Consider the following 20,311-nt stretch of genomic DNA (forward strand, 5'->3'; position numbering starts at 1 on the left):
AGTTCATGTTTAAATGTAAATTAAGTATTCGTGTTAAAAATAAAAATTATTTGAAAAATGTCTGAATTCGTTGATGGGTGGATTCTCGGAGATATATTAGGAGAAGGGGCATATGGAGAGTAAGAAATTAAAATCGTATAAATTCGTTTAAAATGGATATTAGTTTTTACATATAAGAAAGGGATAAGGTAAACTCAAAAATTTTGAATTAAAAACACTTGCCCTCAATATAAAATTTTATGAAATAGTTATTTATATTAAAATGTCAATAAATATTAATATTATTCTATAGAGTTATAAATTTATAATTGAATTGTTAATAAAGATGCAAGTAATATTTTCTTTTGTTGTGAAATATTTCAGTCCTATATATTTCAAGCAATTTTTACTTTAATTTATGAGTACATTATAATACATAAATTCAAAGTTATTGCATTTTATTATGTTAAAAAAATCAGTTTATGTTTAAAAGTAAATTTTGATTTGAAACTTTATTATCATTTTTTAAATTAAAACAAATTGAATAAATTCATATGAGTTTTACAATCTTCAATTATTAAAAAAAAAAATATGTAACAGGATTTTCTTTGTAAATGTATTATGATTATATTATTATTATATATATTATGATTATGAATCTATTATAAGATTAAAATACAAATAATTATAATGTAATAAATTAATAATATAATTACATTACAATATATAATTTTCAAATAATTTACATTAATAATATGTAATGTTAAAACATATCAAAATATTGATTCTTATATTTATCTTCTAAAGTACTATTTTTAAATAAATAATAACATTAAGTATAGTTTGCAGAAGAGGTAATATTAATAAAAGTATTACATAGTAGTTTTACGTGATTGTAATATATTCAATATTTTATTTTAAACAAAATAATTTGCTATGCTTTATTTTTTGAATTTTCAATATATTATATTATTTATTAAAATTTATCTTATAATTCATTTAGAAAAAATAGAATATAAAATTTTGTTATATTATGAGAATATATATAAAATTGATAAAAATATATGTAAATATATTACCTGTATATTTTGTAGAGTATATATAAACTTATTTTTTTGACCTTAATTATAACTCAATATGTTCGTTATCATCATTTTGTAGAAAAAAAGTATTTAACACTTTCTTTGTTTATCAATTTATGCCTTAAAAGATTGCAGCAGTATAAAAATGTTACATAATATTTTCAATAAAACCAACTATTATTATAATTCTTTGTATTTCTTTTTATATTAATTAAAAAATAATAAATATAAATTTTTTTTATATATTAATTCATAATTATGTTACTTGAAATTTAAAATTAAGAAATAGCATATTAATATTTAAACATTTTTTTGCTTATAATTACATAATAGTTCAATTAAAACTAAATAAGTAATTTAATCATTTTAATAAATGTATAATTAAAATAATAGTATTTATAAATCATTGATATAAAATAGTAAAATATTTAAACCTTAATTATAACAAATTTTTTTGACAATGATTTGAAGATCTATGTAATAAATTTTTTAATTTAAATAATATATTCTAAATTTGAAATTTAAATAGTCTTTGAATGTAAATTTATTTTATAATGTAAATTTTTAAATAGTCTTGAAATGTAAATAGTCTTTTAGATATTGATTATATAGAATTATAATCTACTAGTTTTAAGTGTTCAATTAAAGTTGGAATTTTGTGCTTTAGGAAATTAAATGTAATTATTAAATTAATTTATAATTATTGGATATTTTGTTTTTTGGATATGTTCTTTTTTTAATTATTAGATATTTTTCCATTCTTAAATAATTTTGATATGCTCGTAATTATTATGTCGTAGTAATTCTGATATTTTTACTTTATTTTAACTTTTATTTTTACTTTCATTTTTACTTAAATATATATTTAGTATTTCTTTATTAAGAAAAATATAATAATTAATTGTTTAAATAGTATTTGTTTGAAAATTAGATAAATTTTAAATCAAAACATAATGGCATTTAACATTACAACCTATAGTCTTAATTTAGCCGTATACAAGTATTTTTAATTAAAAACTGATTCAGATATTCAGATAAGATAGAGTAAAAAAAAAATAATTATTTTCTAATATATAAATTTATTTTATCTTTAAATTTTTAATTTTATATTTTCTAAGAAATATGATTTTATATCTATTAAATAAATTTATACTGTAAACAATCAATTATTAAAAAGAGTTAAGAGTTTTTACTAATCGACTACAATTTTTAATTAATTTATATATTTTTCTAAAATTATATTTATATACTTCTAAAATTATATTTATATATACTTCTACATTTATTATTAAATTATATTTATATATATTTCTAAATTGTATTGTCATATATTTATAGTAAATTGAAAATTACGTATAGTATTCCATTCAACTCTTGAAATTTACATCTTATCCAATAGACGTGCACATTTTCATGAAATTTTTATAAATCAATATATTTTACTACAAATATGCAGACATTTTTTGCATACTATATATATATAATGTTATCTAAATATACGTTTTAACTTAATTGTTGTTTTACTATATTCTATGTTATAGTTGTACATTTTAATAGTATTATTCAAATTTAAGTCTTTGATTATCATGTCAATTTAATTTTAATTTATTAGGTTTGTGACAGAATATGAAAAATACTTAATTTAAAAAAGAAATGTTTATATACTAAAAATATCTTACAAGAAATTTGTTTGTATAATAGAAGAAGAAAAAACGAAATAATATAAAAAATATTTTCTAAATATACAATCTTTTTTTGCATAAGTATGTTTATATATCTAAACACATATATTATTTTATATACCATAAAGATAAACTGATTCGGAACGAGGAAAAGGCAATCTAAGAATAACATAATATAGTAAATAAGATTACATCTGGGATATATGATTTCCTAGCGTATACTTTTTTATACTTGTACAGCTTTTTGGTACAAACCTAAGTTAAGCGATAAAAAAAATTGACGAATGTTAATTGATGTAACAAAGTATGTTTATCTCGAAAAGTGATAGAGAAAATGTCCTTCTTTTCGTTATATTTTAAATATGAAGAGCTATTATGTCGAGAAAATTTGAATGTTGTTACAATTTGGTTTAACACCATTGGGTGATTGCATTTCATTTTAAGTAGTACGAAAATGATATAACACTCCTATATATATATATATATGTCTATATATTTGAAAGTATCAATGTAATTATTTCTTATTTATAATTTCAAATATGAAAACAAATATAACTAGCTGTATATGTAATATATTATACGAATGTATATTAGAATATGTTCTCAAAACTACATTATGTATAACGGAGTTATATAAGTATATGTATTATAAAAAAATATTGTTTATTAGAATTAGTATTAGTACTAGATTAATCGGAATTATCAATATTAAAAGTTATTTAGATATAGTCACGTTATAACGTTACAATTATAATTGTTTATGTTCTCTAGATTATTAATTATAAATAATTACATTAAATTTTGTATGCGCATATGTGCATATATAAAGATAGATAACATTTTAATTACATTATTTTAAAATGTTACTTAAATATAGAGTTCGTCTTGTTGTAAATAAATCGACTGGAGAAGCAGTTGCTATGAAAATGGTTGATCTTGGTAAGCATCCAGATGCTCGTAATACTGTAAGAAAAGAAACGACAATTCATAGAATGCTTTCTAATCCTTACATTATTCAATATTTTGGTCAACGTAGTGAATCAAATATTGAATATATTTTTTTGGAATATGCATCTGGAGGAGAGCTTTTTGATCGAATAGGTGATTTTGTTTATTATATACTTACGTAATTTAAATTGAATTTATTTTTCATAATTTTATTAATTTATGCAAATGAATGCAGAACCGGATGTGGGTATGCCGATTGAAGAAGCACGAAAATATTTTCGACAACTTATAATTGCAGTTGAATATCTTCATAGTCGAGGTGTTGCTCATAGAGATCTAAAACCTGAAAATTTATTGTTAGATGCCAATGATAATTTGAAAGTTTCTGATTTTGGCTTAGCAACTGTATATCGATTGCATGGCAAAGAACGTTACTTGAATAAAAAATGTGGAACATTACCGTACGTTGCTCCTGAAGTTCTTGAACGACCTTATCATGCTGAACCAGCAGATATTTGGTCATGTGGTATTATATTAATAGCATTATTAGCAGGAGGTAATTAATATTTTTGTAAAATTCATTAATTATGTTCATTTATCTAAAATACTACAATTGATACAACAATTTTATAAGAATTACCATGGGATCAAGCTTCAAAAAATTGTTCAGAATACTCTGCCTGGAAAAACAATAGCTATCATTACTTAACTCCATGGAAAAAATTAGATAGATTATCATTGTTACTTTTAAAAAAGATTTTAGTACATGTACCATCAGTTAGGTCTTCGTTATACGATATAAAAAAGCATGATTGGTATAATACAGGATTTTATACAGGTAAAATTTTTAATATTAGTATTACTATTTTTTTTACTACAAAATGAATATTTTATATTATTAAAAGCTATATATTAATGAAATTTAGGCTTATTATTTATCCAAATTTTGTATTGTCACCTGAATTGCATGAATTAAATGCATTAATAATCCTTGCATGTGTATAAAATTAAACATTATTTAATAGAGTTCTTCATGATGTATTAATAGTAATTGAGCTATACATATCTAAAAATACTTAAATTTTTAATATTTAAGAAATTTATATGTTAATAAGTATAACTATAATAATAGAATGTATTCGTATATTACTATAGTAATTATAATAATTCAGTATTCAATTTAGTGTTTAAATGCCTATAATGAATATTTTTTCTTAGCTTTTCACTGTACATTCATAAAATAAAATGATCTAAAATATTTGTGCTATAAAGTAGCAGCTAATAAAATTAAAACAAAACTTTATATGAATTTTTTATATTATATAAATTAAGATAAAAATAATATTTTTAAATTTTGTGAAAGTTTTTAATCCAACTTAGTATTCTTATTGAATTATTTTACTTAATGCGTAAGTGAACTTATAATTTTTTTGTCATATGGTTCATATTTTTTATAAATCAATTATTTTTAATATTTATTATTACTTAATGTAAATATATTTTTATTAAATTGTAATTTGCAATAATTTCTAGAAAAAAAATCCATTAAAAAAAGTATTAATATTTAATTACGATTATTTACAGATGTAGAATCATGTAATAAACCAGCTTTGGAAAATACACAATTAAATAATATAAAAGAACAAGCCTTTTGTTTTTCACAACCAGAGTTACCACCTGTTGGAATAAGTTTAACAAATATGAAATTTGAAGAAAGAACGGGTTTATCCTTTTCGCAACCCGCGTCTGTTGAGAATCTCTTAGTTTCTAGTCAATTACAAGCTATTAATACACAAGCAAGCCAGGTATTATAACTAAATAACTTAATTATATTTATTTAAAATTAATATAATTTAAATTTTGTTTAATAAAAGTTTGAGTTTTTCAGAATACATTTCAAAATTTGGTTCGTCGAATGACTCGTTGTTTTGCTTCTACAAGTTGTGAAGATACTGTAAAAATAATAACACAATGTTTAGTGAAGAAAAACTACCATTATCGTGTGAATAACTTCGGAATAGTAAGTGTAAAATGAAAACTAACTATTATTAATAGCTATTTTGTTTCAGTAACGGAGCATACTTTTAAGAGATTAAACAAAATCTATACAATATTGTATCTATTAAATGATATTCATAAACTAAATATTCAATTAATGGTTGCATCTCCTTATGTAGTAATTTGGATTAAGACCGTTATTAATAAATGAACGAATTTATTAATTTAATCATGAACTATATATAATAAAAAAATTAATATATTTTAATGTCGATGTAATTAATATTATAAATAGTAGCGAAATTTGTATTTAGGGCTCATTTATTGTATATAAAATCTCTTTCAAGTAAAAGCGATTAACATCGGTTTATAATATAAACTGGAACTTGGAAGGATCTACTTAAATAGATCTATTCTAGCACTATAAAAATTGAAAGATATTCAGTACTCACGGAAATTTAATAATCAGAATTACAATTGAAAATCATGATTTTTGAAATATTGTTTAGATTATAGAGAATCATGCCCTTATAAGATGTACACTTATGGTAACTTTAACATCGTATTTAATTTACAATATCGATATGAATTTTATTCCCCTATTTTCTAAACTCATTAATCAAATTTTTTATCAATTGTATATTCTTCTTCGATGTTGCCACAGTGCTCATTTTTATGAACAATATTATCTAACTAAAGCTTAGTGAATATCCATATATAACTTATCAAAATAGTTAAATGAATGTGTCATTAATATATTATTCAGAATAAAAGAATTCAACTTTTGTAAGAAATGCATTCTAAGAAAATAATTAGCTTTCAGAATTTTTAAAACGACATTCTTATCAAATGTTAAATGTCAACTTTAATAATAAAATGAAGTTGGCAATATAAATCCAATCTCATATTGAAATATTGAGAAAGTTTTTTGCTTTCAATCAATACTGTTTGTAAATTAATTGGTCTTAATATTGTACAATCTTTCTAATCCAAAATTTCCAGAAATCAAATATATGGAATCTATTAATACAAACAATTGTACACTATTTTGCAGAATTGTTTGACATGTTCACTTTCTGTAAAATTACAAATACATTTCCAATTTTTTTCACAAAGAAAATGAAGCTTTTATAAGCTGGCGATTAATTAAACTTATTCCATTTATATTTAAAGAAAAATAGACAAACTATAAATCTTTTAATTATTATTTTTCTTTTTATAATATATATTAAATATAATCTTAAGCAATTAAAATAATATATTATAAACGAGGAGCCTTTATTGTATTATATAGATATATTTTTTAGACTGAAAAATTTATGGAAAGTCCATTTATTTATGCACAGAATATACATATATTTAGAGCTCCAATTTTAATAATATTAATTATTATGTAGATACCAATTTCAAAAATATAAATTCATAGATTATACTAAAATTAATTATTTATATACATAAATTTGTTATTTGTATTTTTTAATGTTAATATCATTGATATATTTTTTTTCAGATCACAATATCAACTGTGGATAAGAGAAAAATGCCATTGGTATTTAAAATTAATATTATCGATATGGATAATAAAACCTTGATAGATTTTCGTCTGTCAAAAGGATGTGGTATTGAGTTTAAAAAGGAATTCGTAAAAATAAAAACTCTTCTTAATCATATACTTTTAACGAGTAATAATATATAAAATTACAAACAAAATCATGCAGAAACTTGTATTTATTAAAATCATTCCATTTTCATTTTTATTTGTTTCAAAACATTTATATATATTTTTACTTACAGATAAATGTGTATTTTGAATGATCTATATTATGTATATTTATATATATAATATTTAGAGCTAAACACTAACTTTAATGTTTTAATTTTTGTATACGTTCATTTAATGATGTAATATCACAGGCCATTACTTCCAAATTACTAGCGAAATTTTTTTGTATTCCTTCTAATAATGTTTTATTATTTATCAAGGTTCCATTTATAGTTTCTTGTAAATTTTCTAAATCTTTCAGTTGATTTCCAAATTCGGCAGCTGAAAAAAAAATTAAATTATTAATATACGATATAAATTTAATTGTTATACATCAAAATATAATTGTAGATGAATATGAAATTTGTAATTCATAATTTGACTCACTATATTAATGTTACCAAGTTTTTTGTTGTCTAAAATTTGTTGCTTAATTTATCAAAGGTAAAGAATGAGGTTTAAATTGGTCATATATAAGACTTTAAAATCCATTGTGAATTTATTTTTGCAATTGAAATTTAAATTTTATTAACAATTACTCGTATAAAAAACTAAAAACAGAACAACATCAGAGGACAAATCTGGTCAACTTGACTTTGATAAGGACAGAACCAGTTAAATAAAAAATATATAAAATATTAAGAATAGTATAAACAAATTGATAATATTTAAGTTAAATTGCTTTCTTGCGATTTGTGCACTTCAAATTTAATTAGATAATTTGGTGGTGCTCAATGATTATATGAAATAGTTTTTAATGGAATTTTAATTCTGACATGCGCTTGTTCACTTGACTGAATATTTTTATCTATTTATATTGTAAAAATTGCTACAGTTAAAATGTGTGATTACTTGATATAGACAAATGGTAGAAATAATGTGTAAATATAGATTAAGTTAACATTTTCAAGATACCAATGAATAATTATTCTTTATATAATATGTCTTATTTGTTTGTGTAATTAATGGTAAAAGTAAATTATATTAAAAAGTGTAATATATTTTTATTATACTCTATGGGTATTCATTATATAAAACTGCAAGATGGATGCCAAAAGCTGTTACATAAGATTGAATTATTTCAATAAGTTAAATTAATAATTACATTAATTTTGAAATTTCGAGTTATAATTATATGTATAAGTAGATTTCAAATAGATTTGTTTGTACTTTATTTATAAAAGATAAATTATTTCAATAATAATTTTATTTTATTTTATTTTTCATTATAAAATATTAAATTAATAATATAAAAAATTCATGAGTTTCTGCATATCAAAGTTTAATTATAAATCAATAAAAACAGAACGGTAAATTAAAGAACTAAAAAACCGTTAATTTAAAATGCCTGAAAATGAAATATTGTAATGTTAGAAAATAATAATGCTCAAAAGAGAATAAATAATAAATGCAAAACTTTTTTATAAAAAAACCGTAAGTACTAGTGGAAAAATAAAGTTCAAATACCTATTGTCATTCGTTTTTTAAACTGCATTTGTAAAAAATAAATACTTTATTAATAAATGGACTGTATTATTTGTGGAATAACTATTATATACCGATGTCCTTTTGTGATAGCCTAATTGTATAATTATATAAATAAATGCAAATATAGTGTTTAAATTGTGAATAGTTACAAAATATATTTACTATTAAATACTTAAGTTTATATATAACATGATAGTATACTCATTACAATAAAATAATATTGAAATAAGAAATATACTTTGATTATCTAGAGAAACTTTGGATATGTTGTAAAAATATTGTATCCTTACCTTTTCGATGTAAGCCATTCAGTGATAGCATGCGATCAATTGTTTGAGGTAGTATTTCAGAGCAATTTTGAGACTTTTTTACTAAATCATATAATTCTTCAACCTAAAATTAGCACAAAGTTTATTACATATATTTATTATAATATTTTTAATTTATATAATTCAATTTTTTATTATGTTATAAATTAGATTCGTAAAAATAAAATAAATATCTGTGTACTTATAAATAAATTAATATAAATAGTTTATTTGAATAGATCGTTTTTTGGATACAAATACATTTTTTTTTTAATTTTATAAAAAAATGTTCGTTTCTTTAAAATTGAACTTATGTAAAATAAATTTGCAAATCAAGTTGAGTAATATAAGTATTTATGACTTATATACTATTTTATATAATAAATATTTAAATTATAATATATGTATAAAATTAGACAAAATTGAAATATACAAAAAAAAAAGAATAGGAATTTCCTATCAAAATTGTGTGATTATATTTTCTTTAAGGACATATCTGCTTCTTATGATAAATTAGATTTTTTAAATATTCTAAAGAAATTTTTAAAAACACCAGTTACTAATTGAAATATACAAAAGTACTTATATTGATATTACTAATAAGTATGTATCAATGATACGTGAATAAATTAAAAGGAATTTAAATGTTTCTTTCTAAATATGAATACATTTGAAATAAAAGTTTATGTATTATAATGTAAAGTAACTTAAATACTTACTATTAATTCATGTTTCGAATCTTGTTTTATAGATGTTTTCTTTAATATGACTTTATCTATTTTATCAATCAATGAAGTAACTTTATTTTCTAAAATATCTAACTGTGTACTATTTAATAAACAAGCACTGGCCATTAGTTTTTCAATTGATTTTGTAATACCTTTCGATTTTAGAATCTAAACATGAATTTTTTTTTAATTTTTATTTTAAAAATAAATTAGAAAAGTTATGTGTGTATGTATATGTATTTGAAGCTGAAGTTAGGAATATTTAAATTTCATACAATAAAAAAATTATTTAAACTTGAAGTTTCTTTCGAAATATCATTTAAAATATAAAACATTAAAAAAATAAAAATTAAATGCATGCCACACATGTAACTTCTTAATAGTATGAAATATAAAATTTTATTTCACATATAATTTACAATGAATTTATATATGATTGAATGTTATATCAACCAATCAAATCTGGCAAATCAGACATCAAAATAGTTTTGTCAACTAAACATATATAATTAAAAGTTACAAAACTAATCAACTATTAAGTAATAAATAATAATGTATTCATTAACTTACTAAGCAATATTAAGCATTATGCTACAACAGAAAATTAACCTTAAATTATAACTGTTACTTTTTTGTAAAACCTATGATTTCTACCAATTATTAAGAATTGAAAATACTAAATAATTAATGGTACCCCTTATGTTTGTCATGGATCAAATAAAATTGGTCTGAAAAATAAAATAAAAAATTATCTTATACTAAGTTCTATGAAGTATTATGCTTAAAATTGTTAAAATATGGATGAAATAAAATTAAGCAATAAGGAATACAAGAAAACAATTGAAATAGAAATATTAAGTAAATTATGATTAGCAAGTAGGTTCGCATGAACCAAATAAAGTAAATTATTAGCATTTCATAAAATGACTGTTGACAGTAATGAAATTTATCAGCTATTGTTATACTACATGTATTTAATAAAATCAACACTGCTATATAATCGGCATCTTCCGAATATAAAATAAAGATTACTTATTCAATAAAATAATGACTTATGATCTTAGTTTTCAAATACTCAACATTGGTCACAGTTGATTAAACAATTATTAATTTTGTAGATGACTGATATTGAAATAGTACTAAAATCTTATACTAAAATCAAACGAACACTGAAAAGATAATTTAAAAATAAAAATAATTGACTTATTTCTATAACTAATCAAAGTAGACTCCATAATTTATTTGGAATAATCAGAAACTATTTTTTAGACAAATTTGACTATTTGATAATTGTTTGAAATGTTTGAGGTCTATTTTTATTTCACATAGGACTTAATCTGAACGGAATACTGATCTTGCTGAAATTAATTTAAGCTACGTTTAAGCTAATTATTAAATTTTTCTGTTAATTTACGTTGGAATTTAATTGCTGGAATTCAATTTCAAAAAATGGGTAACAACCTGATGTAATTATGACAATACAATTACATATTTATTACATTATATATTATACAATAATATTAAGCTAATGACAGTAAAGGTTGGTTTTAACAAATCTCTAAAGTAATGATCCATAAGCTATAGCATTGGATACAAAATTAATACGGATAGTTTTATTAGTGTAAATTAGTTGTATTAAAACTTTTGAAGTTTCGTTAACATTTATTTTTGTTTTTTACCGGTGATATGACGTTCATTTTTCACTGGTGATACTGACAAATCAATAGTGTGATTGTTTAAAACATGTTCAATTAAGATCTATATATTATTTCTAGAATAAAATACAGTTGTTAAATTCAATTTAAGAGATGTTTTAATTTTTTTAAAAATATAAATTTACTATAATTTATTGTCTTACGTAATATTTTAAAAGAAATATTTGAATTAAAAGAAGTCATTATAATTTAAACGTTTTCAACTTCAAGCTTATATGATATACATACACACATATATAAAAATAAATACCTGCGAACATTTGGTAGTATTATCGTTAGAGATTCCTATTATATTTTCTACATATCCAAGTCTTTTTTCTAGATGACTAATTCTCGCCAAATCTTGTATTTTTGCTTTATCAGGAAAATAAGTCATTTGATATTTTAATGTTCCATATTTTGTTGGTCCCTGCGATTGTAAGTTTATATCTTTAACGGGATAGCTGCTCTCAATATAATTTTTATGTTTAAATATTTCTATTTGAGATGCTAATTCTCTAAAATAAATCATTAATTATCAGAAAATTTATTTGACCCAATGCAAATATGTAAATAATTAAATATTATATCTACTTAAAACGAACTTCTTGAAAATTTGATAAATACGTAATTGAAGTTTCACTTAAACTATCTAGATTTAAAGAGTCCAATTCTTTCCCAGTACACTCAATTTGATAAACTAAATCTGTCACCGATTTAGAATCTTCATTGTCTTTAAGGTTTCTCTATAAAATAAAAACATAATATCAAAAATAAAAACAAACATAAAGTAATTTAGATTCAAAGAACTTTTACATTGGTTTCTTTGTGTTTCGAATCAACATAAATAACAATTTTAAGGATCATCAATTTTATTAAAATACATTAATACTATATTACAAACAGAATATATATATAAATGATTCAAAATTTCAATATATCTATATTATAATAAATATCGTATATTCCACTTTATTGAGCGATAAAAACACTACTTTTACGATAATAATATTGTAGATTGATGCGACTATACAGAATCGTTTTTTTACGATATTTTAGTATGAGAATTATTTAACAATAATTAATGTTCATATTCAGTAAGAAACATAACTAATAATAAAAACAATTAAAAGTACGATTTTTATAGAAATATTTTTAATACCTGTACTGTTAATATTTGATCTCGTAATTCTTGCATTTCATGCTGAATTCTTTGATATTTTTGAATAGGTGCTTCATTTTCACCATTGCTATAATATTCCCACTGACTATTGTTGATAAAGAAAATAACGAACATATTTATAAAATATTTCATATATAAATGTGAATTAACTTACTTAATTATAAAAAAAACAAAACGAATTAAATGTCTTTCATCGAAATATATGTATTATATTATATTATATTATAATAAAACCAATAAAAATTATATAATTTATAAAATTAATATAAAAAAAATTTCTATAGGAAAATATATGAATATATATTAAAAAATGCAATTTATTATAGATATTTCAATTATCACAAAGATTATACAAATAATATTTCTTAATTTATAATGATGTTAAATTATAATGAGATCATGTTTTATAAAACCTATATCTTTTAAAATATATTGATTAACATATATTGATAAGGAATAATGATGTTATTGATGTGAAAATATATTGATAAGAAATAATGATGTTATCTAATATAAATTTAATGTTATTAATTTAACATGAAGCTAACTTATATTATTTGTTCTACAAATTAAAATTTTTTATTTTATTATTTATGATTTTATGATATTTATTAATACAAGGAAGACATCACACGTTAATGTAGAGAAAATAAAAATGGATTTGTCACTAATTTGACATAACTAGAATATAATATTTATAAATATAAATGAAATAATTTAAATATAACATTATGAATAAATTTATTTATTTATTTATTTACATTGTGAATTGCAAATTTTTTTTACTAAATATCTAACTATTTAACTAAAATTCAGCAAAATTCATCAATATAAATACAATGAAATATTAACTTTAAAATACTAATTACAAATTACTATTCTAATTCTATACAAATTCTAATATTTTATATTATCTTGTATTTTTCACTCTTAATATATATAAAAGCAATGACACATGCATAAATCTGAACTGAAAACGGATAATAAATATATAAATTCAAGGCATCTTAACAACCATTTTTTATTATATCTAAATATTAATCCAATCGTTGACTAGGAATAAAATGTAGCTATATAAGACTAATATTTACTTTTTTTGTGATGGAAATTGTTTAATCTTGATTTTTAAATACATTAATTCACAATATAAGTTGAAAATCATTACTCTAAAAATTTGAATTGAATTGTATATCATTTAATTATTAATTATTAATAAATATATAAACAAAATATAAAATCCTATCTTTGTTTAATTTTTAATTAATTTACGTATTAGAACGATACACTTAGTAAAATTGTTGAAATGGAATTATATATTTCTACTTACCATAAATTATAACCTACTTTAGATTTTGATGAAATTCTATCTGAAAAATCAACATCTTTAGAACTCACATATTTGTCTTTAAATTTATTAAATGCATCTGTGGCACTGACATTCACTTTCTCAATTGAATCTTCATCTTCCTGAAAATTTATATTTAAATCATCATCAAAAATATGTAATCAAGAAAACTGGTGCTTATTCATATGTTCGCATTCATGCCTGATGGAAGTTTAGAAATTTTGCACATGTATATAATTTCAATATATGACTCTAGTATTAAAATATAATAAAAATAGTGATACATTATTTTAAAAAATATATTTTTCATTCATAAGCCATAACAAACTTAAAATAAAAAATCAGTAATTTTCTTACAATATATTTACTAACTCTTTGTAATACATATTTTTTATTTACATATCAAAGTTATTTATGTTTTTATTTGCTATTAATATATGCTTATTATATTAATGTGTATTGTAATATAATTGGAAAAAATGTTATTTTAATGGTGATGTAAATTCTTAATTTAATACGCATTGTCTGTAATAATACATAGATTGAAATATATTACGATAATTAATATTGATAAAATTTTAGCTATAAAAATTTTTTTTAAATCATATTATATACTATATATACTATATTTTAACATAATTATAATAATACAAATTCGTAACGAATGTTTTAGAATTTTGAAATTATAAATTTCGTGCAAGTCTTTTATCGAGACTTATATTTCCAAAATTTATTTCAATTAATCATTTTTTTCAGATCCTTATTGTGGTAATATATTTGTTAAAATTGAAATATTAACATGTAATATAATCACACTATAAAATAAAAAAGATATAAAATAAAATAAGTATAACGGGTTTAAGTAATTTTATATACTAATAAGTTTTATTAGTCATTGCAGAATAATGTTCATATTCTATAAATATAAAAGTAATATTATTCTATAAACATAATTTATAAAAGCTTGTGTATATGTTGATGTAGTAATAATCAATTCAATTATAGGATATTGAATTTAAATCCAATTTATTTTCTACTTATTTTATAATTGTATTTATAAAATAATAATATTTTATATATATATAAACAGTATCAAATCACTAGTTCTACAAAATTAAAACTACTCTGTGATTAGTACTTTCCCTTGTGTTCATAAGGTATAACAAATATATTTAATAGAATAATTTGTTAATGTGTGTAAAAATAAAAATAAAGCAAATATAAGTGTATAAACGTGTTTATTATTAATTTTTTGAAATTAAAAACAATAAAATTAAATAATACAAAAACATGATTAAACTTACTTGTGTACAATCAGTAAACTGATTATTTTCAGGTGGGTCATTTGTTTCATAAATATCTGGTTGATCGTATGCCTAAAAATGAAATACACAATTTTATATTAATTATTTAAAGTTCTATTTACTTTTTACAAATAAGATAATATTTAAGAAATCACAAATTGATAATATAACATCAATTTATTTTTATATTTTTATATTTGTATATTATTATTACGTTATTATTAAATTTGTATCCTATTATTATAGTTAAGTTTTAAAACTATATATCAGTTTACAAAAATGTAATATCTGTACTCAAGAAAATTACAGTTAATAATTATTATATATAAGAAATAGAAATGGTTGTGAAGGAAACTGATTTATTAAAAAAATTTATTTAATTTTGTTAAGAAATACACAGATTATTTCAGTTAATTTAATTAATATTTTTAAAAATATAATTAGAGCTAAAAATAACTTAGAGCTTATAAAACAATTCTCATTTTTCATTTTCTAATTTGATAATTCTTTTTATGAAACAAATTGTATAGTAATTTAATTTTAACTCATTTAATGTTACAATTCCCATTTTTTAAATGATTAAAAAAAAAAAATTTTCTATATAAGCTATTTATAATTATTTTTGGGACAATTAATGATCATGCTTTTCTTTAAAAAATTTTTAAATTTTTATTTCCAAAAATATTTTTACAGCTATATTAATATTAGTAATAACTATTAATAATATACGGTTATAACTATTGTTGCTATGGTCCTCAAAATTGTTACATCAACTGATAATCGTTGCCTACAACGTCGTTCTAGCAATCTTACCTCTATATACATATCATTTTCTTACGAGATTCTATTGTATAAAGTTTATTGAAGAGAAAACTTTCATTTTCAAAGTTACTAGATCGATGGAACATTGTTCCGTCTGTTAAAACCTATGTTGTCAAATATTCAATTATATATTGTCACAATAAATAAGTATCTCTTGATTAAATATAATATAAATTCTTATATTATTGTGCTTTAATTTTTTTATAATTGCAAAATATTGTTTTTTTATTTATTAATCATTAACTCCAATCCTGTAAAGATACACCACAAGAAACTTTCATTCAGAATAAATTTTTAAAATATGTATTTATTTTGTTTAACTGTACAAAATTTAACCAATTATTTATAAACTAATTTTTATAAATTGCTACTAATATTTATTTTATAATCGTATACAGAGTTTCACACTCCATGATTTTTTATTATTTAAAATGTCTTTTTATTAAATTTTTTTCCTTATTTCTAGTGAGCACTATTTCAGTTGAATAATGCAATATGAAATCTACCACAGAAAACCATTTAAAATTTGTATATATTTGTTGAACTCATTTATTTTAATGAATAATGGCTATAAACTGACTATAAATTTTTTGCATTATTACCAAAATTTATGCATTAATTTTTTAATTCCTAGGATTTATTTTTATCCTTTATTTACATAGGTTAAATTCAATCATATAAAACATTTTGCTATTAAAATATCATAAAACATTTGATTGGATATAAATTACATATTAATTAAGGCTTTACTTAGTTTTTAATGTCATTATTTGCTGAATATAACAGTAATCTCTACATTTAGTAAATTAATGAATGAAATAAGTATATAATATTCATATGAGGAATGATTAAATAGGTACTATATAATTATATAATATACTATTAATAATGATTACTCTATAATTATAATATAATAATTTTGGAAATAAATTATATTTCAACTCTCAATATCAAAATTAATGTATTTCACTCTGTTACGTATCAGCAATGGTATACAAAATATTTTAAAAATCAGTTTCAGCCTCAACTTAAGTTTAAAAGGCAATATATTAGATTAAATTATCACTTTAATATTACATTATTTTTTAGCTGATTAGCAATTTTAAAAATTTTAATTCAAAATAAATAATATATTCAAGAATTATCTTTTTAACAAATAAATTCTAAGGATTAATTGATATATATTTAATTTCCTAAATGTAATCATGACTATATTAAAAACACTACTTAGTAAACAAAATATGATACTAGATATATTTTGTTACAGAGTAATTGTATATAATTGTCTATCACTTATTTGGTGAAATAAATATAAACAAAAATTAAATAAAACTGACTTGATAATTAAATTAAAAAATTACAAAATACAAGTAATCATATCTGTATGAAGCACTATTGATTCATCACAAACAAATTATGTGTATAAAATTTAAATTATTAATAATCAAAAATATATTATTAGCCTTGGTCCACTACTTTACATTCTATATCATATATAATATAAATTTTATAATATATTTCCTTAAAATTTTAATAAAATATTTATATATTTTCTGTTTAAAGATTCATTTTTATACTTTATTCTTATATGTTAATAATAATAATAATATAATTATTATAAATAATTATACTCAATAAATTTTAATAATGTTAAATATATATTTAAGTCTGAAAAGTTTCTTATTTATAAAAATTGATTTGAAAGATATCTTATTATATTAAAAATATCCGAAAATTAAAATTTTATAATTGTCAATAATATACATTAATTGTCTATATTACTTGTACAATATAATATATTGTAACAGATTAATAAATAATTCTGAATAATTAAAATTACATAAATGGAACATCATATATAATAAATAATAACATCAAATTTCATTTTTACATATTCTAAACATACAATTATTTATTTAATAAAAAATATAACTAAAAATAATTGATATTACACTTAATATATTTATATAATCATTTAATATTAAATATTATAAATCTTTGTTTACTTACAATACCTGGTAGAAAAGCATATTTTGGATCGATCATAGTTATATTATTTTTTATAAAATTATAAATAACGACAGTTTAACAAAAATTTATACCGATTGTATAATTTAAATTTAAAAAAGAATATGTTTAAGATGTTTACAAAATCTTAAAAAAATATACTAAAAGGGGTTAAAGTGCAAACATAAGGGCATAAAATACTAAGGATAGTTATCAATGTTATAAAACGGGATTTGGATCTGAGACATGCGCAGAACGCATTTTCTTAACAAAACATTTATAATGTATGTATGTTTAGTTTCAAGGTTAATTCACCATTTTAATAAGGGTAAAAAACTTCAAAGTAACTTGAATCTAGAAAAAATATATTTATAATATATATTTAAAAAGATAATTTGTATGGAGAAATAGAAAAAGTGCGCTTACCTAAGGATGATAAAAGATGGCATTAGTGTGTCTGATGGTGGGGATTCTTGAGACCTTCTACGGTTCATTGGCAATCGATATTTGATTTGGTTCACTAATAGAATTTAATGGTAATTGCCTGCTCCTTTACAGTAATACAATTAATGGTTCTAATTGTGAATGTTAGTAATTGTCATAAGTGTCTTATGAATGGTTACAAAAAACGCAAAAGTGATTTCAACTAATATCTGTATTTTTTACAAGTTTCCTCAGCACGTTTCGATCATGCTTAACATGATCCGATGACTTTCGTTTTAAAATATATCTTCTCCTAAGTAAATCATCTATAGTTTACCTGTAATTTTTTAAGTAATGCAGTATAATAATTACAAAATAATTAGAAAAACGTTTAGTACGGGGACATTTATTTGGAGTAGAATTTAATACTTCAAAAATTTTATTACTATTTCAGATAGTAAAGAATTATATTTATATATTCATATTTTTATTCAAATATGATTTTAATTAATATCAATTTACTAATAAAGATAATAAAATAATTTTAATTAAATAGATTATTATGATTTTTATGTAATAATAAATTCAACAAAAATAAAGTTTTCTCAATGAGATAATGTGATTCTGTAACATTTACATTAAATAAAATATAACATGAAATGTGATCTATATCTTATATATAAATTAGAATTTATATTACGCTTGTTATATTTGGGCTCTATTGCGCATGCGGCGAAAGTTACTCTACATTCGTCGACAAATATTAATGTTTATATGTTAAATATAAATTATCGATTACTGTACATTAGATTTTCAAACCAAAACTTTTTTTAAATATGTAAAATATAAAAATCAAGATTTTTTTAAACAATGTATAAATATAACCAAATATTAAATATACAGTGATTAAAATGAAATACTTTGTTAAAATAATGATATTTAGTACATATGTTCCTGATGTCAGTATGTACACTTTTCTAACGCCGTGTTGCCATTTTTTATACAGAACAAATTGTATTTTATAATAAAATATATATAAGTATTTTTATTACTATGTAAATTCAAAGATTTATTTTAATTATTATTTCTAAAATGTGTGTACAGGTTAAATCTAATTAGTATTATGTGAAAATAATTTGAATTTATTTAACATTTTTTTTCTAAACATTTTATTGTATGCTGTTAAAATTTTAAACACCATTAAAATGTTTACAGATGTAATAAATTATAAAGAATAAAACGTTTTTATATTGTGCTGTGCCAAATTATTTTTTCATTTCAAAATCCAATTCTTGTATTTTTATATTTTGTATAACAATTTCAAAAATTAATACATTTCTTTAATACAGTTCAATTAATATATTAATTTTAATATAAAGTTAAATAGATTTCAAGTGTTGTTTCAATACTTATATATATTTTTTATAATTTATTTTGACATTAAAAATACGCTTAATATATTATCAATATTTATAATTAACAATTCAAATACGCTTGTCACCAAATATATTTTTATATATATTTATATTAATATAATTAATTTTCGTATATAGTTGCC

The 20,311-nt window shown here is 20.0% G+C and overlaps 2 protein-coding genes across 4 annotated transcripts; one reads left to right on the top strand and one right to left on the bottom strand.

Annotated features, from left to right (window-relative positions):
• On the top strand, positions 1-7,389 carry grp (serine/threonine-protein kinase grp). Of its 2 annotated transcripts, none has more exons than XM_011497400.1 (7): positions 1-119; positions 3,621-3,844; positions 3,927-4,247; positions 4,326-4,529; positions 5,276-5,496; positions 5,580-5,711; positions 7,200-7,389. In XM_011497400.1, exons 1-7 carry the CDS (start codon positions 58-60, stop codon positions 7,383-7,385), a joined length of 1,350 nt encoding a protein of 449 aa, XP_011495702.1. In that variant the 5' UTR covers positions 1-57; the 3' UTR covers positions 7,386-7,389. The 2 variants fall into 2 exon arrangements, with proteins under 2 accessions (XP_011495702.1, XP_011495709.1); XM_011497407.1 differs by lacking the exon at positions 1-119 and adding an exon at positions 169-188.
• An 82-nt stretch (positions 7,390-7,471) lies between these two features.
• On the bottom strand, positions 7,472-18,428 carry DCTN2-p50 (dynactin subunit 2). 2 transcript variants are annotated; one of them, XM_011497420.1, is made up of 9 exons: positions 18,334-18,428; positions 15,502-15,573; positions 14,180-14,319; positions 12,832-12,937; positions 12,264-12,415; positions 11,941-12,187; positions 9,967-10,143; positions 9,230-9,332; positions 7,472-7,733 (listed from the first exon to the last, which is right to left on the bottom strand). In XM_011497420.1, the coding sequence occupies exons 1-9, from the start codon at positions 18,367-18,369 to the stop codon at positions 7,555-7,557; spliced, it is 1,212 nt and encodes a 403-aa protein (XP_011495722.1). In that variant the 5' UTR covers positions 18,370-18,428; the 3' UTR covers positions 7,472-7,554. The 2 variants fall into 2 exon arrangements, with proteins under 2 accessions (XP_011495722.1, XP_011495731.1); XM_011497429.1 differs by having other exon boundaries at positions 7,473-7,733; positions 18,339-18,426.
• Between the last annotated feature and the right edge of the window lie 1,883 nt (positions 18,429-20,311).

Source organism: Ceratosolen solmsi, unplaced genomic scaffold (genome assembly GCF_000503995.2).
Source record: "Ceratosolen solmsi marchali unplaced genomic scaffold, CerSol_1.0 scaffold10, whole genome shotgun sequence".
NCBI lineage: Eukaryota > Metazoa > Arthropoda > Insecta > Hymenoptera > Agaonidae > Ceratosolen > Ceratosolen solmsi.